At 39.8% G+C, this 25,303-nt stretch overlaps 1 protein-coding gene across 1 annotated transcript in view; it reads left to right on the forward strand.

Moving 5' to 3' along the window:
• DNAH10 (dynein axonemal heavy chain 10) overlaps positions 1-25,303 on the forward strand; it is a 57,028-nt gene that overhangs the window by 25,548 nt on the left and 6,177 nt on the right. The window contains exons 34-69 of the mRNA XM_074843847.1: positions 235-423; positions 533-679; positions 1,512-1,703; positions 1,867-1,985; positions 2,154-2,312; positions 2,632-2,767; positions 2,897-3,019; positions 3,544-3,678; positions 3,992-4,205; positions 4,684-4,803; positions 5,710-5,855; positions 6,276-6,428; positions 6,956-7,216; positions 7,891-8,063; positions 8,442-8,535; positions 9,605-9,772; positions 10,079-10,267; positions 10,921-11,092; positions 11,989-12,192; positions 12,989-13,069; positions 13,481-13,678; positions 14,298-14,459; positions 15,026-15,200; positions 16,038-16,219; positions 16,980-17,116; positions 17,830-18,047; positions 18,440-18,661; positions 19,256-19,403; positions 19,938-20,217; positions 20,582-20,811; positions 21,528-21,801; positions 22,221-22,325; positions 22,820-22,974; positions 23,730-23,884; positions 24,125-24,308; positions 25,066-25,266. Coding sequence (XP_074699948.1) covers positions 235-423; positions 533-679; positions 1,512-1,703; positions 1,867-1,985; positions 2,154-2,312; positions 2,632-2,767; positions 2,897-3,019; positions 3,544-3,678; positions 3,992-4,205; positions 4,684-4,803; positions 5,710-5,855; positions 6,276-6,428; positions 6,956-7,216; positions 7,891-8,063; positions 8,442-8,535; positions 9,605-9,772; positions 10,079-10,267; positions 10,921-11,092; positions 11,989-12,192; positions 12,989-13,069; positions 13,481-13,678; positions 14,298-14,459; positions 15,026-15,200; positions 16,038-16,219; positions 16,980-17,116; positions 17,830-18,047; positions 18,440-18,661; positions 19,256-19,403; positions 19,938-20,217; positions 20,582-20,811; positions 21,528-21,801; positions 22,221-22,325; positions 22,820-22,974; positions 23,730-23,884; positions 24,125-24,308; positions 25,066-25,266 — 6,201 coding nt within the window. The remainder of the gene's footprint in view (positions 1-234; positions 424-532; positions 680-1,511; positions 1,704-1,866; positions 1,986-2,153; positions 2,313-2,631; positions 2,768-2,896; positions 3,020-3,543; positions 3,679-3,991; positions 4,206-4,683; positions 4,804-5,709; positions 5,856-6,275; positions 6,429-6,955; positions 7,217-7,890; positions 8,064-8,441; positions 8,536-9,604; positions 9,773-10,078; positions 10,268-10,920; positions 11,093-11,988; positions 12,193-12,988; positions 13,070-13,480; positions 13,679-14,297; positions 14,460-15,025; positions 15,201-16,037; positions 16,220-16,979; positions 17,117-17,829; positions 18,048-18,439; positions 18,662-19,255; positions 19,404-19,937; positions 20,218-20,581; positions 20,812-21,527; positions 21,802-22,220; positions 22,326-22,819; positions 22,975-23,729; positions 23,885-24,124; positions 24,309-25,065; positions 25,267-25,303) is intronic.

Genomic DNA, 25,303 nt, shown 5'->3' on the forward strand with positions numbered 1-25,303 from the left:
TACTGGAATTCAAGACAGACAGAAAATTTAATTGAGAAGTGTGAAATGTCTTGGTGTTTATATGCAAGATACAAACAGTGGTATGAATGTATCTGGATGACTATCTAAAGCTAAATATTTTAACGTGTTATCCTAAGTGGGTGCCCCAGTATTGCTGGTTTTCTCTTTGAGCAAATAGTACTATTTATTTCAATTCCAAACACACATTGTTCTAACCATGTCTTATGCCTTTAGTTTGAAGGACAGGAAATTGCCCTTGACAGCCGAATGGGCATTTTTATTACAATGAATCCTGGTTATGCTGGCCGGACTGAGCTCCCCGAGTCTGTAAAAGCTTTGTTCAGGCCTGTGGTTGTTATTGTACCAGATCTTCAGCAAATATGTGAAATCATGCTCTTTTCTGAAGGGTTTCTTATGGCAAAGGTAAGAAAATTTTATTGCTACCCATACCCATGTACACACCCATGTATGCATGGCCAGTGTTTGGTTGTGACTTACACATTTGTGATTCTCTAACTTAAATCTCAAACAGATGCTTGCCAAAAAGATGACAGTGCTGTACAAGCTGGCAAAGGAACAACTTTCTAAACAACATCATTATGATTTTGGACTGCGGGCCCTTAAGTCAGTGTTAGTGATGGCTGGAGAACTGAAAAGAGGATCTGCAGACCTCAGTGAGGTAGTTTTGCTACTTAGTTACCCTGGGCAGATCATCTTTTTCACTAGGAAGAGGATGTTTTTACACATCTGCTGTAGTTTGCGTTGGAAATAGGAGCATTGGTGTTATTTGTCTTATTATTTCACTTTGTTCTTACTGAGTTTCATCATGCCCTCTGCCACCAAGTTACCATCAGAACTCAAACTGAAGTAAGGAAATTGTAGGAAATTTTCCTTCCTGTTGAGTCCAGGATGCAAATAGCCAGATGAGTGTCTCTGAATGAATAGCGAAAGCTGGTTTTTGAACAGTGAGTGCTCCAGTCATGCAGTTGTTAATTGTGTAGCTCAAGTAGTGCAGTATACGAATCAATGAAAGTTTTTCAATACTGCATTGCTTTTTATGGCTTTCTTTTACACCTGTTTTTTATTTCTCTATGTATGGTTGTGATACCCAGTTGCCTAGGGGAATTCTTATTCAAACTTCTTCTTAAAAACTTGGAGACAGCTGAAGGAAACTCTCCTATAAAGTTATGTACAGATGCATGTTGCAGGTTGGCAGGAGGTTGGGGTCTAAGTGATGCTCTCAAGGGGACTACAGAACCCGGGTATGTTCATAAAACAGTTGGTTATTTTAACATCAAGTCAGGGAAGCTGTGGTGTGGGCCATTCCAGCCATTTGGCGTTTGGTTACTATGGTAGAAAAAGGCAGTTAATATGGTAGAAAAAGCCAAGAAAACATTCTCAAAGCTGTAGTAAAGAATCAGGCAGTAGTTTTCAGAGATGTTTGAAGTTACTACATATTAGATAATTGGTTAGCTATTTGGTAAAGATTGATTCCGCTCTGTTTTGTCTAGGAAGTTGTACTGATGAGAGCTCTACGAGATATGAATCTTCCTAAATTTGTGTTTGAAGATGTACCTCTCTTCCTTGGCCTAATATCTGACCTGTTTCCTGGCCTGGATTGTCCTCGAGTCCGCTATCCTAACTTTAATGATGCTGTAGAACAAGTGCTGAAAGAAGAGGGTTATGTTGTTTTACCAGTCCAGGTATAAAAAATTGCTGGGGTTTTTGTTGTAATCATTAGGCTGGATATGCACTGCTGCACTCTGGAGTGGCTCCGAGAAAGCTGAGCTGGTATAGACCAGCTGCTGATCTTTTCCACAGAAGAATTATGGACAGCAGTCTACTGAATCAATATTTATTTTTCAGGTCGATAAAGTAGTTCAGATGTATGAGACAATGTTAACTCGTCACACTACAATGGTAGTTGGACCCACTGGAGGTGGCAAGTCAGTTGTCATTAATGCTTTGTGCCAGGCTCAAAACAAGTGAGTATAGAATCTGATATGTGGAAATCTGGTTGTAAAATGGCATAGACTGCGTCATTCAGCTCTGTGTAGTCATGACAAGATCAATAACTGACCATAATATTTGCTTGGGTTAACATGAGATGGTATTGTGTCATTGTAACGTTGCTTTTCTTGCTGTATCTCTAGGCTAGGATTATTGACAAAGCTTTACACACTGAACCCTAAAGCTATGAGTGTGATCGAGCTCTATGGGATCCTTGACCCCACCACACGAGACTGGACAGATGGAGTCCTGTCAAACATTTTTCGGGATATCAACAGGCCTACTGACAAGAAAGAGCGAAGGTAGACAGCTAGAAATCATTGTGATGATTTTTAGCTACTGATTTTTACATCAACATTTTATTTTATTTTAAATATTTGATACTACACTATTAAAAAAATAAAAGCAAAGCTAAATAAATAGAAAGTGTCTAGGGGTTTTTCTGTCTTCTGTGAGTGTCCAGCCTCAGTGAGACGGATGGAAGCTATGCAGTTATCAAAAATGAATGGGAGGCTTCAAAACACCTGGACAGACATTGACACCATTGGTGGCACATTGAATTCTGAAATATGTTGGTAAAATCAGAGATTAGTCAGTGCCCCTTGGCTCCTGTATCCACAGGTACATTCTGTTTGATGGAGATGTGGATGCTCTCTGGGTTGAAAACATGAATTCTGTCATGGATGACAACAAATTATTGACCTTGGCCAATGGGGAGCGAATTAGACTTCAGTCGCACTGTGCTTTGTTGTTTGAGGTAAGTAGTGACTGTACCGCTTAGTACATGGGAAGGGTTAGATACAGATGGGTCTACGAAGCCTGAAAAGCAGTTACTGTGGCTGTTCTTTGTTTAAGTGTATGATTATCTTGTATGATTATTTTATAGGTTGGTGACTTACAGTATGCATCTCCTGCCACGGTATCCCGCTGTGGAATGGTCTTTGTAGATCCTAAAAATCTGAAATATAAGCCCTACTGGCAGAAGTGGATCCAAGAAAGAGAAAATGAGGTGGGAATTTCTGCACTTGTTCAGAGAGTATCTGTATTAAATACTGAACTGTAGACAGCTGTAAAAAAAAAAAAACTTTGTAAAGACAGTTTGGTTTTCTGACAACAAATCTAATAGCTTGGCCTGCAGCAGAGGGCTAAAGAGAGTTCCTAGCTTTTCTAACTTCTGGTTGTTTCTGAGAAGTGAAGAACCAAAAAATCAGTTTACCCAGTCTCCAGAGAGTTAACAGTGAGATTGGTTAGGTCCTTGTTTCCTACATTTAGATTAACAACTCAAGTCCAGAGGGAGTTGAAGTAAGAGAACTTAGTTGCTAGTACCTGATGAATGCAGATCCTCGCCTGCTGAAAACCCAGTCCATACAACAGTGTCACATTTCTTCATGTGGCTGTGCCCCGTCTTTGGTAGAAGTGATTCCTTCAAGAACAATTGTACTTGGTCAGCCAGGTATTGATGGGAAGTTCTGCTGTCAAAAATTGGCTTTCCAGATTTCTGTGTGCTGAATTATTGTCCTTTTTGTTCTTCAGCAAGAGACAACTGAATTGAATCGTCTCTTTCAAAAATATGTGCCCTACCTTATTGATATGATTGTAGAGGGAACTGTGGAAGGCAGACATGGAGAAAGGCTGAAGACCATTGTTCCTCAAACAGATTTAAATATGGTAAGGAGTAGAGAATAAAGAATGAAAAAGTTTATCTAAAAAGAGAAATGGAATGATGGAGAGAGTAAAAACCTCCCAGAGAAAGCACAGGAGTAGAGTCCATGCTGAACTGTCAGTTTGCTAGAGGTGAGCACCAAGAGATAAAAGAAACAGTCAGTTCCTAACAATGCTCTTCTACTGCATTAATACTCATATTTGTCGATACACCCGTAAAGACAAAAGATCAGCAAACACTCAAACAGCTAAAAACATGAAGAGTTTTCATGCATCCAAATGGCAATTCTGTTTACGGCTTTGTCTTGTTTTACAACAGGTGGTGCAGTTGACTGTGATGCTGGAAGCTCTAGTTGTACAGTCTGATGATCCCGATGTTCTGGAGTGTTTTTTCTTGGAAGCTTTGTATTCCTCCTTAGGTGCTGCTCTCCTTGATGCTGGGAGAATTAAATTTGATGAAAATGTTAAACGTATTTCCTGCATGTCTACTGTTCATGATGACAACATCCTGGCTAACCCAGGGGAGCTGCCAGGTAGGATCTTGTCATAAAGTAGTCTGAATCCCATTGATTATATTAGAAAAGTGTTAGTTTCCATGAAGGAGAACATTGTTCTTTCTTCTAGCTAGCTATCCTGGCTGCAAAATATGCTCTCTGAAGGACTATCACTGAAAACCACATAGAGATACTGATACTAGATGACTCTCAGCTACTGGTCTGTCCTCACAGAACAGTACTTTTCTGTGCCAAGCTGAAGAGATAAACTGTGAAAGGAAAAATAAAACGTTAAAGGAAAGCCAGTGGAAGATGCTTTAAAAGCAATAGTATGTTCCAGGTGCTGGACTAGGAGAATTTTGGTAGATGACTTACTGGGTTAAATGACAACTAAACAGAACACAGTATGGCCCAACTTGGTACAGAACCTTACCCTTCACTTTCATCTCAATCAGATTATTTTCTTGCAAAATATTTCAGTGTCCCAGAAAATTTCCAGTTGCTTAATGGTTTGCAGGTCAACTACCAACTTTGTATGACTTTCATTTTGATGGATTTCAAAAAAAGTGGGTACCTTGGATGCAACTTGTTCCTGAATATATTCATAAGCCTCAAGTGAAATTTCTTGACATTCTAGGTGAGTATAAGATAAAATATAGTGATGATATGCCTTTAATTTATAATGTGCCACAACTGAGTGCATGGCACTTAACATGAGACATCCTCTTTCTGTACTGAAGGTCATCTACTCAGGTTCAGTTTCTTGTGATGGCACAAATCAGTTTTTTAATGTTCTTGTCATAGTAGTGGGCAGGAATAGAGTTGATATTTACAGCACTGTGTCATAAAGAAATGAGGAAAGGATGAAAAGCTTGTTTCAGTTAATAAGGCTTATTTTACAAGCCAGAATAGCAGAAGATTCACAGTCTGCTCTACCAGAAACTTTAGGAAAACTGTCAGTTCCATGGTTCAAGTACTCGGTAGATAAAAATTACATTCTTAAGGTTGTTATTGGTTGTTACTTCAAGCACTGTGTAATGGTGACAGGTGCTTTTCATAGTTAAGGACAAATTAAGGCAGGTTATTTTATAGTAATACTTCAGGAAGCACAAGCTAACTTCACTGACACAAGAGATAATTATATGATCTCTAAAGTTGCTAATGGCAGGCTATTCACATAGAAAAAAATTAATCTCTGTAGAGTTCTGGGAAAATGCTTATGATCCAAATAAATCCTGATTATATGCTTGAAATAGGGCTTAAATGGATCTTAACCAGTCCATGACCCTCCTATATGGAAGATAACTTCTTTTTTAATATATCTATAGGAGAAAAGATCTCAGTGATAAAACCTGAATAGAGATGGTTGAGCAATTAAAATTTTCTTTCAACATTGTTAGTGAGTTGATATTTCGGATTATGTCTTTGTGCAACTGCATGTTAATACCTTGAGAGTCTGATCCAGCGCTATTCTGTAACTATAAATCCCCCAGCTGTACTGCATTTTAATATAACCTGCTATCATATTCATGATCTTTTTCAGTGCCTACAGTGGATACAACACGCACTACTTGGTTACTAGAGCAGATGGTAAAAATAAACCGCCCAGTTGTTCTTGTAGGTGAAACGGGTACATCTAAAACAGCAACTACACAAAACTTCCTAAACAATCTGAACAAAGACCTTAATGTATGTATGAGGTATTTTGCCTTGTTTGTAAAGCTGGATTTTCATTCTTTGTCCTTCTGTTTAAATTTGCATTGTTTATGGGTAAATTTGCATTGTCTGTGGGTAGCAATCTTGACTTTAGTAACGTGACTGCAAGATCCAGACCCAAAGTGTGTGAATGATTTGAGAATCCTTCAGGATCAAAGATGTTTTGTTTCTTCTACCATGTACAGATTCAATTTAAAAAAGTAAATATGTATTATCTAGGTGCTAAGAATGGGATTACTTTTCTTTGTCGTCTGTAATTCAAGTGAATAAATGGGCCAGAGAAGTGTTTCCTATATGTCTGACAGTCTAATATACAGAATATTTTTTGAATGCTCTAGTTAAAATGAAAGAACAGGTAAAAATCCATTCTTAGCCATTTCCTCCACTTTCCAGCTGCTGCTAGTAATGAACTTCTCTTCTCGTACAACATCAATGGACATTCAGAGAAACCTAGAGACGAATATAGAGAAACGAACCAAAGACACTTATGGCCCTCCTATGGGAAAACGTCTCATTGTTTTCATGGATGATATGAATATGCCAAGGGTAAGTTGCCAATAGTTTGCAAGATAGTATAGAAACATTTGGGGTGGCACTGATGTGATCCCCTCATACGCATGTCCAATGAATCACAAGTCAAGGAGATTCATGGTAAGTGCATAACTGAATTTCAGCTTAGGATCTTCAGAAGACTTGTATTTGTGTGCAGTAGTGGGTATTTCTGTCTGTTTGTCCTGTATATATGAGAGATGCCATTGGATCATTTCTTTATGCCATTAAAATAATGTTTCTGTGCCCTAATATTGGCTGCAGTTTGTGTATTGGAGAAACCATCCCTTTATCTTTACAAATGGGGCAAGTTATGTGTGCATTTAGTTTCTCAGAGAAGAGGCACTTTTCCCCTAGGAGACATTGGAATGAATGTTCAGAGTCAGTGCTAGAGCTTTACAAAGTGTCACTTAGTCCTTGTAATGTTCTCCTGAGTACGGAGCACAATATTTCCACATTTGTAGCAGTAATTGGCATGCTGATGTACTGTGCTCTAAATATCTTGACTCTTTTGTATTACAAAGGTTGATGAGTATGGCACACAGCAACCCATTGCCCTGTTGAAGCTGCTGCTAGAAAAAGGTTTCTTGTATGACCGTGGTAAGGAGATGAACTGTAAACTTCTTCGAGACCTGGGTTTTATTGCTGCCATGGGGAAAGCTGGAGGAGGTCGGAATGAAGTTGACCCTCGATTCCTCTCACTCTTCAGTGTGTTTAACATACCTTTTCCTTCTGAGCAATCACTGAATTTGATCTATGCATCCATCCTTAAAGGCCACACCGCGGTAATTTCACTGTTTTTAAAGGATTTCTCAAAAAGTTTATTATTTTTAAACGGAAGTTTATTTCTGTGTTATAGCAAGACCTGAAATCTTCTGTTATCGGGCATTCTTATTAAGAGCCTCATGCAGACCTTTCCCTTGCTCTCCTCTTTCTCAAGAGATGAATTTACACTGTTTCCATAAATTCTTGAGTAACAGGGAGACATTCAAGTCAGCAGACAATTTATAAACCTGGTGTTTTTCATAGGTTGAAATCTGTGAATGATTTGGTTATGGTTCCTGTAACCAAATGCACAAAGGTCAGCAAACTCTTTCCTGAATGACTGTGAAAAAATTAATATAATGCCATAAACTGCATTACTAGAAAGTAACCTGCAACATTATATAAGAAAAGAGCAGTTAATTTTTTCTGCTATAGAAGTGTGGTGGAAATTCCAGTCATGGTGTTTGATGTTATCTTCAGCACTGTGCAAGCTTGGGAATGAAGATGGGCCCTGCCCAAAGCATGTAACTGGAGAATGTTCGTATTACAGAGGAATCTGAATTTCTGAAAATGTTTGCCCTCAATTTGAAATATTCCAAGCAGGGTTAAAAGCTGGGAAGCAGAATATATTTAATAGCACTGAGTTCTCTCTGGGTGGTCTCATGAAAACACCTCTTCTTTCTCATGTTTGCAGATGTTTAATGAGTCTATAACAGCCATCTCTGACAAGATTACTGTGTGTACTTTGGAGCTTTATAAAATGATTATTCGTGACCTACCTGCTACTCCTTCCAAATTCCATTATATTTTTAACCTGCGGGATCTTTCCAGGATCTATAATGGACTTATTCTTACAACTCCAGAGAGGTAAGAATAGAAAAATTGTCTTCAGTGGTCCTACACCTGTTTATATTGGATGAATCTGGGTGAAGATGAGGTAATCTGGTACATGAAATCAGTCACATTTGGTCACTTTTCATTAAACTGTCACCACAATGAGAAAATGTTCAGGAATATCCTAAATAGTGATATTACTCTTGATGAGAAACACTGATGACTTTGTCTGTCTTAAGTAAAATATCCAGAGGTAGAAATGCTAGCAGATTAATTATTTGCCCTTATGAAAAGAACAAAACCAAAAAGAGTAAAAAGTCAGTCCAGACTTTAGTCCATGTTATTAACCATATGGCCTTAGGAATCATGTCAGCTCATTTGGTGCAGTCTGATGTTTCAATTTTAATGTAGGTTTCAAACAGTGACCCAGATGGTGAGAGTTTGGAGAAATGAGTGCCTGAGGGTTTTCCATGACAGGCTGATTAATGAAGCAGACAAAGCATTGGTGAGTAATTTCTTTCAATTTTTAGTAGTCACTGACTATTACTATGGCAACTAATTTGCAACAGCAACATTACCAACTGTTGCACTCAGATCTTGCAGTCAGACTGCAGACTTGTCTAACTAATGTACTCCATTAATATAAAACATGGCCCATGGAGTTTTCTTTTCTAAAATGAAGTGACTATGGCAGACTGAGTGAGCAGATCTACTGAAGGAATGGAAAGTGTCACTTGGTTTGCTTGACCAGGAAAATTGGTTAGCAGTGGCACAGGTGAGAAAGTGTGAGAGCAGTGCAGGGGAAAACTCAGGAAATCAAGTCAGTATTTTCCTTTAGGAAGGATTGTATCAGAATATGACTATATAATCAAGTAGGAAAAAGAAGGTTAAGAGCCAAGTCCTTAAACAATGGATTCAGTTTTGGCTGTTATGCAAACTGGAAAATGCTCCAAATTATGTCTTAAAACACAAGAGAGAATGACACCAGTTTTATACCTTGAGAATTAGGGGAGGAATTGGGGTAAAGTTTACTTGCATATAAGCTACTTGCGAAGCAAGTTGCTTAAATGAAAAGAGGTAGATTAAGATGACTTCAGATTTTTCTGCTTAAAACTTTCTCCTCTAACATACAAAGATACATTTCTAGCTCAATTTTCCCAACTCAGAATAATTATATCACAACTTTTCTGTGTTTGCACATTCATTCAGACTTACAAGATTTGTGAGAAATCTTGGTGGCAAGCCATCTATAAATGCTGAGAAAGAAGGTTTATTACTATAATATTTACACCAATATAAGAGAAGGTATTTTTTTTTAACAGGCTTATCCTTTTCTGTCTTAAACTTCTGCAGCCCATTGGCTTGAACGGTTCTTGAACTACCTATTAGATCATTTTAGATCATACATAGAACACAGTAGGAGGCTGTGGTCTTTGGATCTTCTAGTGACATAAGTAACCCCTTGAAATCAGTCAGTATTTGAGCAAGAATTTGCATTATCACCCTTCTCAGTGTTACTGGATTCAGAATCATGTGCTTTGTTGTGTTGTCTGACTCATTTCATATCCTTGAAGGTACAAGGTCATATAAAAAACCTGATTGAAGGGAATTTCGGAGATGACTTGGAGCAGGCCATGAGGGATCCTATTCTTTTTGGAGATTTCAGAATGGCCCTGAGAGAAGGAGAACATCGTATTTATGAAGATATCCAAGACTATGATGCAGCAAATGCTCTCTTTCAGGTAGCGTGCATCAGCTTGGAACTGTGCCTGATTCTGTCTCTGTGCCTGAGGAATGAGCAGGAGCCTGCCTCTAACTGTAGGAAACCTGTTCTTTTTCTGTGTGCACATGGTATTTTATGTGCATCATTATCCATTTGGGGTCTGCAGTAATGAAAACTGAGGATCAGCTACAGAGTCAGCAGAGTTTTCCAATAGTTTATTTTGGAAGGGGAAAGGAATAATGCTGCTAAATGGGTTGTTATTTTATTAATGTTATTAATTGTTTCCCTGGTCTCCTAGTAACATTCTGTCCACCTTTCTCTGCAGGAGATTTTGGAGGAATATAATGAAGTTAATATTAAAATGAATCTGGTTCTTTTTGATGATGCTTTGGAGCACTTAATCCATGTACATCGCATCATACGGATGGATCACGGGCATGCCCTGCTCATAGGAGTGGGAGGCTCAGGAAAGCAGTCACTAACAAGACTGGCTGCCTATACAGCTGGATGTGAGGTTAGTGACCCTGCATTTTTGCAGTGAAAGAAGACAGGGAAAGCAATATTGTGATCAGGATTAAATTGCGGGGGGGCAGGGAAGTCACTCAGTCAAGGCAAGATCAGGCTGGCATCTCTGCGCTGTGGAGAGAAAAACAAGAGTGAGATGATTGTCAGGAGGTCTAAGATGATGGCTGTGGGTGATCTGGGCAGGAAGCTGTCAGTGTCTGAAACTGGGTTTTGGCACTGGGGACAGAAAAGAAGGATGGGTTTGGCCACGAACAACTAATAGTCCCCAACTACTGCTTTCATTACTTACCTGTATTACAGCAGCACTCCAGTGCTGCTTGAGGAACCTTGTTGTGATTGATACTGTAATATTTCAGATAGGAAATGTTCCTCTCTCAGAGGTACTTTCAGTTGCTTACAGAGGCTTGGAAGGGAAGAACAAAAAAAAGAGGATGAATGCAAAGCAATTTTGAAAATGCAATCCTGCAGGGTTGTACAAATGTAACTTTAAAAAATAATGTAGTGCATAATATTGTTGATACTTACACATTTACTGATGGTAGGGGCCAAACCAAAACCCATGATCCAGTCTAACTGAAATTCAGAGTGAGCATCATGTCTTGGGTCCATCTGCATCTTCTCATTATATGTTTGCATCCTTAGGTGTTTGAGATCATCTTGAGTCGAGGATATGGAGAAAATAATTTCAGAGAAGATTTGAAAAATTTGTACCAGAAGATGGGTATTGAGAACAAGACAATGGTCTTCTTGTTTACAGATGCCCATGTAGCAGAAGAGAGTTTCCTGGAACTTATCAACAACATGTTAACTTCAGGTGGCACAGGCAGCCTCAATTACTTCCAATCAGTATTTATTTATGACTCATAATCTTGATCCAGCTGTTACTGTTTCACTCTGTCCTCTGCTGCTTTAGTTACACCTCTCAGTACTACTTGAAATGATCTTGGCCTTACTGATGGCTTTTTGGCATCTTCTTACAGTCATTTATATGTGCCTGGGAAAGCTATAGGGGTAATTCATGCTGATCATGATGTTACAGAAGTCTCAGATTTCTTTTGAGTTATAACTTCAGCTGCATTTGGCCACAAACCCACCTTTTGTCCTACTGGCTTTTGAATACCATTCACCTGAGCTGCAGCAACTGCTTTTATATATATATATGTGTGTGTCCCCTAAAATGTAAGTGTATGCAGCAGCTGGCACTGTGTGACCACCCTCTCTATAGAAGTTCCTTCTTTGAAAACAGATGTGTTAAATCTTATCCCTTTCCTTGGCCTAGTTTTCCCTGTTCCTGGTCTGTTTATGTCTGTCATTAGGTAACTTATGCAATATCTGCCACATGATTGAGAGAATGAAAATGTGAACTGATGGTTTGTAGACACTAACAAAGATCTTCTTTGCAGAGTTAAAAGCACTTTATGTTCTTGTGACATTTTGTATATGTTGCTGAAGCCCAAACAAAAATGAATTAATTCTTCCTCTAAATCCCCTTGCATCATCCTAAGTACTGCCTCTCTATTTTCTGTGGGGGCTGGGGGGAGGAGAAGAAGCAGAGAGAGATTAATAGGTTCATCCAAAACTACCCAGGATAATTTTTGCAGAACTAGGCTTAAAATTTGTGACTCTGGTTTCTCATCTGCCATATCCCCAGCCATATGGTTTTCTCTCACTGGTTGTTCTCACTAGCATTCTTCTATCCTTATGTTACAGGAATGGTGCCAGCCCTTTTTCCAGATGATGAAAAAGACACCATACTAAGTCAGATTGGAGATGAAGCTACTAAAGCTGGTGTGAACCCAGCTAAAGAGAGTGTCTGGCAATATTTTGTAAACAAATGTGCAAGCAACCTTCACATTGTCCTGGGAATGTCCCCAGTTGGGGATGGTCTGAGAACATGGTGCAGAAATTTCCCAGGTATCAATTGTCCACACCGCTTAGTCCCTTTCCTGTGAAATGCAGGTTTGCAGGCAAGAGAAGATCTCCAGTGGATGCCCAGAGATAGCTAATGCTAAGCAGAGCAGGTTTCATGATTAAGGATTTGCAGTGCATGATTTTTTTTTTCCAGTTAATTACCGCATATCAGCGAGTGTTATTGATTAGCATTTACTAGATCAGTTCATTTTCCAGCTGAAAAGCTAGAAATCAATTGGTCATCCTCATTGAACTGGAAATATACAGCCAATGTCTGCAGCCTCTCTTCTGTAGTTTACAAAAGAATGTGTGGTATTAAATCATTATGAAACTAGGATGGTGGTAAAAGAAATGTGGTTATATCCCAAGCCAAAAAAAGGGCATGGTGAGCGGGACACCTGCTGTGAGAGAAAACCCCTGAGCCTGGTGGATGCTGTGCTTCAGCAGGTGTCTGAAAGGAGTCCTGGGAGACTGAAGAGACACATGAAAATGGGTACGGGTGGGAATCCTAATGTGGGCATTAAAATACCTTGTTGCAGCTCCTGACTGCATCCTGTAGAATGGTACAGCCTAAAGAATAGTACAGTGGGGTTAGCAGGACACACAGGTGCAAAGCTGACTGTTTACTATCCAAATGCAAGTATTGACTTTGTGTTAAATATTGTTACTAAGCAGAAGTCCAGTAAGACAGATCCTGCAGATTCTTAATGCAAATAAAGTTAGGCACAGGACTGCCTGGCAGATTAGGGTCTAGTTTTACAAAGGAACTTTTCAGGTAACACTATCCTTTTATTTTAAGGTCTTGTCAACAACACTGGTATTGACTGGTTCTTGCCCTGGCCCCGCCAGGCCTTGTATGCAGTTGCACAATCCTTTGTTGGTATGTAAAATGTCAGTATTTTTACCCCTTAACCCCTGGGATAACCTAAGAAATATATTCTTCACTTCGCAGTTATTGTAGATTTTGTAATTTGATTTCCCATTTTGCTTGTTACCCTGAGTGTTGTTATGGGTGACACAAAATCCCAGTCATAAAATGCTTTTGGATGGAAGTTTCTTACTCAAATAGATTTTAAAAAATGCTAAAATGCAAGTTCCCAACTCTGCAGACAATGTGGCCTGTCTACAAGGAGGCCCAGGTTCTCTTCTGATTCTGCCTTGATCTTGCTTTTTGCCCCAGAAGAGACTTTTTTTGTGTCTGGCTTAGATGTACATAAGAAAGATGGTAACTGGCAGACTCTTAAAAAAAAAAAAGAAATAAAAATTTTTTGTTTCTTGTGCCCAATTTTAGGAAATAACACACGCATCCCATCAGGGAGCTCCAGGTCAGTGATTGAGCACATGGTCATGGTGCATGAATCTGTAGGGGATTTCAGCAAGACGTTTCTGCAGAAACTGAGACGTAGCAACCATGTCACACCAAAGAATTACCTTGACTTTATCCATACTTATTCAAAATTACTGGAGGAGAAAAATGAGTTCATTTTAGGTAAGGCTGTATAGATGTTTTCTACTTTTTAATAAGTGATTTAAATACTTCTAAAAGAAAAATTGTGGTGAGAATCCCACATATTACCGACATTATGCAAAAATCATTTTATTGGTACTATCTCAAATGCTGTGCTGGCATCTGGTTTTGACATTGGACCAATATCCTGGCCACATGTGAATGTTCAGACTCTGTCACACGGTGGGCTCTCCTCAGATTCTTTTGTGCATGAACCTGAGGCAGAATCTCCAAACCAGACGCTTCTCTGCTTGGGGAAGAGTCTGATTAGATCTAATGCCACCCTTCCTCAAGCAGCAATTCTTATTTATACTTCTGTGGTCACTGAAATATGTGAATAGGATAAAACATGAACAGTGTAATATGGAAAACAAGTTGTGGCACAGGGCCTCTATGTGGCAGCTCAGGTGACGTTAATACCATCTTGGGTGGGGGGCTCAGGAAAGGAAAAATCTCTCCGAGTCATTTTCCTTTCATAACCGAGGTTACCTTCCTGCAAAATGCACCTATAAGCATATTTACCTTCTGTGAGATTGTCTGTTGCTGTGTGATAGTACACGATCAATGAATCACTAACATTTCTCCCTATTTTTCTACCTAGCACAATGTAAACGGCTGGATGGGGGCTTAGTTAAACTGAAGGAAGCTAGTATACAGCTGGTTGAGCTGAACAAGAAACTTGCTGAGCAAAAGATTGTGCTGGCAGAAAAATCAGCTGCTTGTGAGGCTTTGTTACAAGAGATTTCAGCAAACACAGAAGCAGGTAGGTAGTTTGCAAATACTGAAGTGTCCCACAGGCTAAGCAAGGCTCACGTAGTCCGGGTTGGGTTGGATTGGAAGACTCTCTAAGAGCTCCAGCTGCTTCCAGAGATAACCAACCCTCTTGTTCTATCTGTGCTGATCTAATGTCATGCTAGAAGACTAGGTTGCCTATCTTGCCCAGTTTGCCATCTTTGCTATATATTTGGCCTATAGTACTTTACACAGCTCAATACTACGTTCATCTGCCCTTGTCTTCCCTTTCTGAGGTATAGGGCATAACGTGGGAAAGAGACATTAGCAAGAAAAGGACCTTCTGATTCACAAAATTACTATTAGAGGTAAAACAGAGGGAAGGATGGGAGGAAAAGAGGTTATGTATGTTGTTGTGTAGAACACTAACAGTGTTCCTAACCTGGTGATGGAACCGTAAACACTGGCAAGCTAGCAACAAAAACGTGCTGAGTTGATGGTAATTTCTGATTTTCAGCAAGAGCAAATCTATATTAGTATATGTTCTGTATAGAAATTTGAATAATCCATTTATGGTCCTGCCTTTACAATTCCTAGCTGAGGAAAAGAAAAAACTGGCTGAAGAAAAAGCTGTGGAAATAGAAGAACAGAATAAGATGATTGCTGTGGAGAAGGCGGCTGCTGAGACAGCTTTGGCTGAAGTCATACCTATTTTAGAAGCTGCCAAACTGGAGCTTCAGAAGCTTGACAAGTCTGATGTTACTGAGATCAGGTGACTCATTTGGATGTACAGTAGCATAAACTCTTGGAAATTCACTGAGACACCCTTGTTTGCAGAGTCGGAGCCTTAGCCTCACCTTTCTCACCTGCTTGTGCATGGGTGAAGGTCAGGACATCGGTTGTCTGGGTGCACAGGTGACAACAGAATCCCCAGGACTTCCCCTCAAGCCTGTTCTGCCAGTCCTTTGTTTGATACCTTCCCCATATTTCTCTACCCTGTGTTTGGTCCACTAGAAACTGCTGTGGTTTTTGCCTGAGCAGTGGCTGTCCAAACCCCTTGATTCCTCTGGTTTTATTCTGTGTGAATAGGAGCACATACCAGTTATTTTTTAGGGATGCTCTGATGGCATGAAAATGTATTTCCTTGCTGAATTAATTTCTCCCTGTGTTTTTATAATGTATCTTGTATTTGCGGATAGGTATAAAAGCGCATCCAGTCCTTGGCTCTCCCCAAAATAACAATGACTCTCCTTTCCCTGCCACACTTGTTTAGTTTCCTTTCCCTTGTAGATCTCTAGGTTCTTCCTGTACCGCTTTTCCCAATGGACTGCTGCTTTGCTGCCCTAGGGAAGAATATCATGGCTCAGGATTTTAGGCCTTCCTTTAGTATTTCATTGATCAAATTATCTGAACACAAGAATCATTCCTGAGCTTTTGACTAGTTAATAATGTCTGGTCTGGGTTATCTTTTTCACTTTGTGTAGGATGTCTTACGTACTAGCTCTTGTTGTATTGCAATGACTCTCTTAATGGGAAGTACCTGTGTCTAGCATCATGTGCTTTGTCTCCTCCTTTTTCTCATCCACTGTCTCCTTCATCTGATTTCTAGATCCTTTGCAAAACCCCCTAAGCAGGTGCAGGTTGTTTTGGAATGTGTTCTTATAATGAGAGGTTACAAAGAATTAAACTGGAAGATAGCCAAAGGAATGATGTCTGAGGCAAATTTCCTGCGATCCCTGATGGAGATAGATTTTGATGGAATTACTCAGAGCCAAGTGAAATCTGTCCGAGGTAAATTACTGATCTGTATACTTGGAATGAACGTAGGATCTTGTTAATGTGATTAGCCATGTCAGTGACAATCCTTCCAGTGCTGTTTGGGAGGGTGGGATTCACTTCGTGCAAAAGGGCAGCAACGCTGCAGATGTTGCGCTGTTGGGATAACTGGATTTTTCAGAGTTCAGAGACCTTGTGCTATGTGTTACATCCAGTTTATACCTTAGTGAGGGTCTTACGCACTCTGGTTTAGAGCAGGCAAGAATTGAACAGGATAGCTGAGCAGGCCTGCTGTCTGCTTTTATAGCCACTTACTAGAATTACCACCTCATCCATGTGGTGGCAATTAAAATGTGATATAATCAGAGAGGAAAGAAGATAAGCTATATCTAAAGTTTATGGGCCAAACTTTGCACATGCTCACGAGGGTGTAATCCAGAGTAGTTCCATTAAGAGGGGAATTTGGCTCCTTGAACAAAATTGCATCTGGCTGCTGCAGAGAAAACAAACCATGATCCTCAGACATGCTGAACAACTCCTGAATGTGCTCCCTTCATGGAGAAGGAACTTGAGAAATCACTAGCAATATTGTGCTTGTATTGTTAGAGCCCAGTAGTTTCATTTTAGGGTCAGCGTCTCTTTAATAATTCTGACAAATGTTTCATATTGTCTGTCACAGTATTGCTTGATGTTGCTGGTGGGGAAAGCTATTTCTCTGAGGATTTCTGCACTGTAATTCAACTCACTTGCAATATTTTTATGTTTCCCCATTTAGGTCTGTTAAAGAATCTTAATACTACCTTCAGTGAAATGGAACTTGTTAGCAGAGCAGGACTGGGAATGTTAAAGTTTGTTGAAGCAGTGATGAGTTACTGTGATGTAGTTAAAGAAGTCAGGCCAAAGAGAGAAAAGGTAAAGTGTGTCATATGCTGGGATGTGGGTTCCTGTCCACGCCAGTGCTTGAAGGAGGAGGGAGGAACATGTTCAGTTGGAATTTTATAATCTAACATGCTTAGAAAAACAGAGTCTACTGAAAACAGACTTCAAAACACATGGCATTTGGACAGAGCAGAGCTCAGCAGTACACAACATCCATGTCCCTCAAGCACAGACCTTTTGATTAACTTTTTTAGAATGACTGGAAAGTTAACTGTATTACCAAAGGAAATCTAATGTCCAGCAGATGAAGCTGGGAAACTTTCTTCAAGAAAAGGTTATTATATACAACTGACTACTGAGAAAGTATGTTCACTAGATGATGAGTCTGACTGTTTTTGAGTCCTTAATATTGTTGTTATTAAGCAAACAAACCTCCCCTTTTATTGTGGGATGATGGTCCTGCTGACCTCCCGTGTCATCAGGACTGATCGCATGCTTTGATATACCTTGTTGGGTACAAAACTCTAGGAGATTTATCTGTTTGGGAAGCACATGTATATGACGTATATGTTTGGGATGGGGAGAGGTGGGTGAGAAACAGTGCCAGTTATTTTGGTTTACACTGTTTATTACAAGGGTACTTTGAAATGTGTGAAATAGCCAAAAGAAATCGGAGAACTTAAGACTTCTCTCCAAAGCCCTTCTTTCCTCTGATACTCTTATGTTTCCTTCATAATGTAATGTAGGTGGCTAGGCTAGAACGGAACTATTACTTAAGTAAGCGTGAACTGGAAAAGATAAAGGCAGAGTTGGCTACCATTCAAGATGAGCTTAAAGCTTTGGGGAACAAATATCAAGAGGCAATAAAAGAAAAGCAACAGTTACAAGAAGAAGCAGAGATTATGCAGAGAAGATTAGATGCTGCTGACAAGCTCATCTTTGGCTTAAGATCTGAGAACAAGAGGTAAGTCTTGATTCAAAGCAGAACATTTTTGACATCAGAGGGTCATGTGCCAGGGATAAAATCTATGAAACTGAAACATTTTTGGAAACGTCACATCCTGTGATGTTTGTTTCTGAGAAGAGCTAATATCAGTTCTAAGCTAATACCCATTAATTCTTGAAAAATAATACCAACAATTTTTAGTGCAGAAGAACAAGGTGAACTCAGATTAAAAGGAAGAAGGTTCAGTTCAGCTCAGTGTCTGTGACCATCATAATAGTGAGAGAAAAACTGACTGTAAATTTGGGGGTCTGTCTCAACCTACATCTAAAGTAGCAGCAGCTGGAAATTCTGCACATAAACCCCATCTCCCTGGTACAGACTGACCCAGGATTCCCTTATAATTCTGTCAGGTGGACAAAGGAATTAGAGGACTATGAAATACGAAAGGTGGAGTTGCTTGGAGACTGTCTACTCTGTGCTGCCTTTCTGAGCTATGAAGGAGCATTCAGCTGGGAGTTTCGTAATGAAATGATCTATCAAGTGTGGCAAGAAGATATCCTCTCACGAGAGATTCCTCTCAGTCAACCATTTAGGTTAGAAATCCTCCTGACTAACGAGGTGGAGGTTAGCAGGTATGTGCAGTCAAGAAACCCAGTGACTACTGAATGTGAAATTGTGAAGTGGGAGTCTGGATCTGAATCTGTAGCATTGTGGGTGGAAGTACACAGCCATACCAGAGAGAGCCCATTTTATGTTCATGTCTCAAAGATGGCAAGGAGACAAATTATTTTTATTCTGGTTAACAGAGGCTATTTGTTATAACAAACCGTTGTACTTTACACTCCAGGGACAATCACTGAACTTAGACACGTATAAATTTTTTAATTTTTGTTCTATAATATGTGTTCCCATAGCCCAACAGGAGACTTTTCATTGACTTAAATGAATTTGGAATTAAACCCATGACCAGAGAGCCCATATTTCAACTACTGCAGGATTACTCACCAAATGCAACAATCAGTGTTTTGAGTAGTGTAGTTAGAAATGACTCAGACAATGAGCCAGTCTGAGTTTTGACACTGTTCTCAGAATCACATACACTATGTGTTTACTTGTGTGTCTAGTAGTGTGCTCAATGAATTGCATAATTTTACTGACAAATTAATCGTGATGCTCTCTCATCAAGTTTTCATCTGAGCCTGGTTTTTGATCCATTCTGTTCCCAGGTGGGTTTCCCAAGGATTGCCTCCAGATGAGCTCTCAGTCCAGAATGGCATCCTGACAACGTATGCAAGCCGCTTCCCACTCTGTATTGACCCGCAACAACAGGCATTACATTGGATTAAGAAGAAAGAAGAAAAAAATAACCTGAGGGTAAAGATAAATGATCATTTTACTTCTTTACTGGTTGTTTTAAAAGCTGCATAAATATCTGTCACCTCAAATGGGGAACAGATTATGTACTGACAAATGTGTTGACTATTGTATCTCTAAAATAGATAGTGAATATCACTGTTCACATGGCCTTCAATTTTTCGGGACGGATGTTTTTTTGGGGGATCTTGACTAGGCTTAGTGCATGCGGAAACAGTATAACCAAAAGGCTGGTGTAGATTGTGTTTTATCTCAGCTCCAGGATGGAGTTTTTATGGAGGACAATTAACACAGTCAGAGACACAGTTGGAACTTTGAAAAGTAGTTCTCCAAATGGAAATTATTCTGAACTAATCAGAAAAAAGCGCACACCTCTACTGTTTTGTACCAGTGCAGTTTATAGAATCTGTAAGAGGAAAGACAAGAAGCAACAAAGAGTAAACTTCATTGGTGCTGGCAACTGTTGTAAAATAATAACGTTCAGCAAATTAAATATCAGTTCTCTTTTCCTATCTTCCCATTTTTCTCTTGCAGATGGCTTCCTTTAATGACCCAGATTTCCTTAAACAACTAGAACTGGCCATAAAGTATGGAAACCCTTTCTTGTTGTATGGTGTCGATGAATACATTGATCCTGTGATAGACAATGTCTTAGAGAAGAATATCAGAGTTGCACAGGGGCGAACTTTCATTGTCCTGGGTGACAAAGAGGTTGACTATGACAGTAATTTTAGGTTGTACCTGAACACCAAATTATCAAACCCAAAGTATTCTCCCTCTGTGTTTGGCAAAGCTATGGTTATCAATTATACAGGTAAGCAAAAATGTGTATTTAGTAATAAAGTAATGATTATGCTGTAGTGCAAGTTTGGGGCCTGGGTGTTTGTCTGAAACAGCAATGAAACTCTTAAAAAATTCATTGTCTCCCTTATACTTAGCATCTGATTGAATAGAAAATTCTTCTCACTTCTCTCTTTTAATCTGAAACTGAGCTAGATATCTCTTCTTGCATGTGTCAGGTTAGGATGCTTTGGTAGAATTAAGATACAGAGTTATTAACCAAGTCACTCTGTTGCATTGCTGTAGTTTTATGAGATCATGGAGATGAAGTAAGTTGTGTAAAAGCTCTCTTTGTGTTTAAAAACCCACTGTGCTGTGTACGTGTGTTGTACCTGTAGTTACGCTAAAGGGCCTAGAGGATCAGTTGCTCAGTGTCATTGTGGATTTTGAAAGAAGGGAATTGGAAGAACAGAGAGAACATCTCATCCAGGAGACAAGTGACAACAAAAACTTGCTGAAAGATCTGGAAGACTCTCTCCTTCGGGAACTGACATCTTCCACAGGAAACATGTTGGACAACTTGGACTTGGTGCAAACCCTGGAAGAGACAAAATCCAAAGCTACTGAGGTACCAGCTCTGGGCTTTTTGGAAGGATATCTGCTAATAGAACATTGTCTTTCCTTTTTTCATTGTGCTTCATCTTTCACCCTTGAAGCCAGGAATTAGTTTGAAAGGAAATTGAGAGTTTTCTCATGAGTATGTTGCATCTTTCAGTATCAGGCAGTATTTTATTGCATCAGAGAACCAAATCCTATCTTTGGGAAAGTCCTCATCAGGACCAAAGAAATGGTGTTTACAGTTCTAAAGCAAAGAGCATGTGATATATTCTTTCATCTCTGAAACAACCTTTGTCTTATACTGTATCAGATCCGAAATGAAAAATTAACGTATTTGTTACTCAGAGAGGATGTAGAATCTCCATCCTTGGAGGTTTTCAGGCTGTAGTTGGACAAAGCTACAGCTGACCTGATCTAGTGGGGGTCATAGTCCAGCTTTGGGCAGAAAGTTGAACTAAAGATCCCCAGAGGGCCCTTCCCACACTTGTTTCCTTGATTCTGTGTACATCTTTGCCTTTACTTTCTATAAATGTACAGGGTGGGATTAATTTTACCTAACTTTTGATTTTTACAATTCATACTACTTTAGGGTTACCTGCCCAGATTCCCTATATAGTCAACAGAGAGAGGCAGGCACTGAATACCTCTGCTTTTTGTGATTGTGTAATTATACGTACTATGGATCAGTGCAGTAATTACTTGTGTATGAAATCAATGTATGGCTAGGTGATTGAAAAGCTGAATCTGGCTGAGAAGACAGCGGTGGATATTGATTGTCTTCGAGACGGCTACAGACCAGCTGCCAGGAGGGGGGCCATTTTATTCTCCGTCTTGTCTGAAATGGCACTTGTCAACATCATGTATCAGTACTCACTGGTCTCCTTCTTAGAGGTTTTCAGACTCTCTCTTCGGAAATCCATGCCCAGTCCCGTTCTTCCGAAGAGGTTAAAAAACATCATGGATACTCTGACTTTCAACACCTATAACTACGTCTGCGCAGGTTAGTGTGATTTAGGGGCAGGCTAATACTGCTGTGCAAAGGCTTGGTAAAAGCCATGCCTGCAGCTGGCTTCCGTTAGAGACAAGTTACCAAACAGTGAATAATGTCCAGTTCTCAGCACTGGGCCTGGTTTGCACTCTGCTATTTCTGTTTGAAGAAACTACGAATATTACCAATGAAACTTCTAAAGAAATGCTTTTCTTAATTCAGTTACGAATGGTAAATCACCGCTATGGATCTCACATCCCTGGATGTAGCTCACAGGTGCTGTTTTGACTCTATAAGCCTGATCCAAAGCCCCATATTTGATCACCCCTGTCTTTGTGGGCTGACTGGATGCAGGATGTGGATTTAAAGATTGCTCCAGTTCCACAGGTTTTAGCAGCTGATTTTTTTAAAATATTGTCCTTTTCATGTAGGCTTGTTTGAGAAGCACAAGTTACTGTTCTCCTTTAATATGACTGTCAGGATAGAACAAGCTGATGGCAGAGTTCCGCAAGAAGAACTTGAGTTCTTTTTGAAAGGTAAAGTGAATATTTATATATATGAATATATAGCTATATGTATCAGTAACTAAATATCTTTCAAAGATTTTTGACTAGACATGGGTCGCCGTAAGAGCTAGCACCTAGAGAAACCGCTGAAGACAGCTGAACTATGTTGGTTTACACAGATTGTGAATTCTGCTATTTCTGTTTTTTCACTTTGTTAAACGAAGAGGCTAATCTTTCTCTGCAGATGTTGACAAATCTCACATTAACTAATTGTTAGAATGTTACCTGAGAAAATAATCTTTAGTTATTTTCTATGTATAAATAATTTTAGAAATGGTTGCAAAGATACAACTCTGCCTTTTGCAAGCGCTAGTAAAATCTTTTCTTCAGCACACCAGTTTAATCTTAAAATGCTTCCAGAACAAATTTCCAGTTGGTTTCTCTGTGCAGTGGGACTGTATGTGTGGTCATGGATTGGAGAATTGATGACATGGCCATTCACTCTGGTTTCTGAATGTGACTAGGCAATATTTCCCTGGAGAAGAGTGCGCGAAAGAAACCGTACGCTTGGCTTCCAGATCAAGGCTGGGAAGACCTAATTCGCTTGTCTCAACTATTTCCTGAGAAATTTGAATCTCTTCCAGATGATGTGGAAAAAAATCCAGATGTATGGAAAAATGTACGTGCTTTTCTACAATCCCATTCTCTCTCCTTGTTTTTCTTCTGGTATTAAATGTTCAAGTATGATGCAATGTGCCATAGCACTCGGCAGGAGGCATGTCACCACTGGCTTTTTCTGTCAAGGCCTTGCTTTTCTTCTTGACCTCAGTTAGTGATTGGCTTGTTTCCAGAAGAATTAAAGCTCTTATTATTTAAAAAACAAACCAAAAAACCTTCCCTAGTATACTATAGGTTTTTTATTTTCCACTCAAATGCCTTAGATGAGTTATTTGCCCTGTTGAAGTCAGTGGAATTTTTGCTGTTGATTTCAACAGTCAACATTTCACTGTTATTTTTTGTACTGCTAAATTGTACTTTGATCTTGTGGCAGTGAGTTCTATAGGCTAGTTACAGACTTTCCTTTGTTCTACCTTTAGTTTCATTCCATGTCTTCTTGCTTTATAAGAAGTCTTGCTGTAAGCAATCCCTTAATACTTTTTGCTAGAGATGCTGTTTTCTGTATCTGCAGAGAATTACTTGACATAAAATGAAGGTACAAATATGTTTCTGGACTTGAATACTGAAAAAGTTGATTTTTTTTCTTTACATTCACTTAATCTTTTAATATTTCTTTGCAGCTGATTGTCTGTCTTCTTTGTTCTCCTTGTGTCTCTTGGCCTCTCATTAATTGGATTGCTTTTGTCTGCTTTCCTAGTAATTTCATTGATAGAGCCATTTGATTCATTTGCATTGTCTCCCACCTTTCCTTGCCAGTGGTATGATACAGATGCTCTGGAGCAGATGCCATTCCCCATGCAGTACCAGAACAATCTCACAAATTTTCAGAAGCTCCTACTTCTACGGTGTTTCCGGGTGGATCGGCTATATCGGGCAGTGACGGACTATGTTACTCTGACAATGAGTGAGAAGTAAGTCACTCTCTTCTTTCAAATCTGAATCACACCATTCAGGTATTTCACACAGAACTGGAGTTGTCATCAACTATGTAAATGATTTGTAATTTGCCAAACAACAGAGCATGAGTAGTCTCTGTATCGTTTCCATGTGCAGTCTGCGATGAGCTTTGATGTTTGTGTAAAAGTCACCTTTTACACGAGATGGCTGCTCTTGTGGAAGTGAGAAGTTTATTGTGCTTCTTTTCCTACCAGGTACGTGCAGCCCCCTGTGATCAGCTTTGAAGCTATCTTTGAGCAGAGCAGTCCTTACTCGCCGATTGTTTTTATCTTAAGTCCTGGCTCTGATCCTGTCAGTGACCTCATGAAACTGGCCGAGAGGATGGGCTTTGGAGGGGATAGACTCCAACTCCTAGCCATGGGACAGGGCCAAGAAAAGGTAACTTTGGTGGGAGGGATGTGCTGTGTGCAGCAAGTTAGCCTGTGAATTGCAAATCATGCTCCTAATGTTGTGGGCCTGTTCAAATGATGCTTTCCTGTAATGTGAAAGGGGGCATTTGGCTGATTGGCTGATTTTATGGTTTGGGTAAAGATAGATTCAGAATGATATTGTCATCAGTTAAAAAATAGTTGAGCTGAAAAGATGTGACTCTGCAGCCTTTCCAAGGTTAATCAGTGACCCTGTGTCTCTGTGTATGGACGTGAGTTAATTGGAAGTCACAGTGTTTGTTACCAAAAAGATATCCTACTGCTTTTTCTGTCTTTCCTGTAGCTTTCCTTTTTGTTATGGACACTAAGGCAGGGATGTGCAAAGCTTAGCAGCTGACTGAATTTTCTGTGATTCAGTCAGTGGGAGAACTCCTATTAGATTCATTCAGACCACCACTTCCTAGACTCTGTTCTTCACCCTCTTCTGGGCCATGCACACTCCTCTACTGCGCTGAAATACTCAGTGCTCTATGTGGGTTTTCATTTCAAAAGGAATTAATGAAATAAAAGCATCTCAGAGCAACTTCTTGTGGTATTGGAAAAGTTCTGTTCTCAGCAAGGAGCGTGCTGGTACGTCTGCTAAAACTGACTGAAAGGCTGAGTGTGCTTGCTAGCAGGAAGACATCCACTGCTCTAACCCATCAGAGTCAGTTTGCTTACAGGATAAAGGCAGAGTTACTCACAGACGGTTCTTTCCCTCTCTTAAGATTGCTTTGCAGATGCTGGAGAACGTGGTGGTTCGTGGAGAGTGGCTAATGTTGCAGAACTGTCACCTTTTGGTGAGGTGGCTCGTCAGTCTGGAAAAGGCCCTGGAGAAAATCACAAAGCCTCACCCAGCCTTTCGCCTCTGGCTGACTACTGACCCGACCGAGGGCTTCCCAGTTGGAATACTGCAGAAGTCCTTAAAGGTACTGGGCAGTGGGGACACCCGGCAGGGGGACATGT

Source organism: Strix aluco, chromosome 18 (genome assembly GCF_031877795.1).
Source record: "Strix aluco isolate bStrAlu1 chromosome 18, bStrAlu1.hap1, whole genome shotgun sequence".
NCBI lineage: Eukaryota > Metazoa > Chordata > Aves > Strigiformes > Strigidae > Strix > Strix aluco.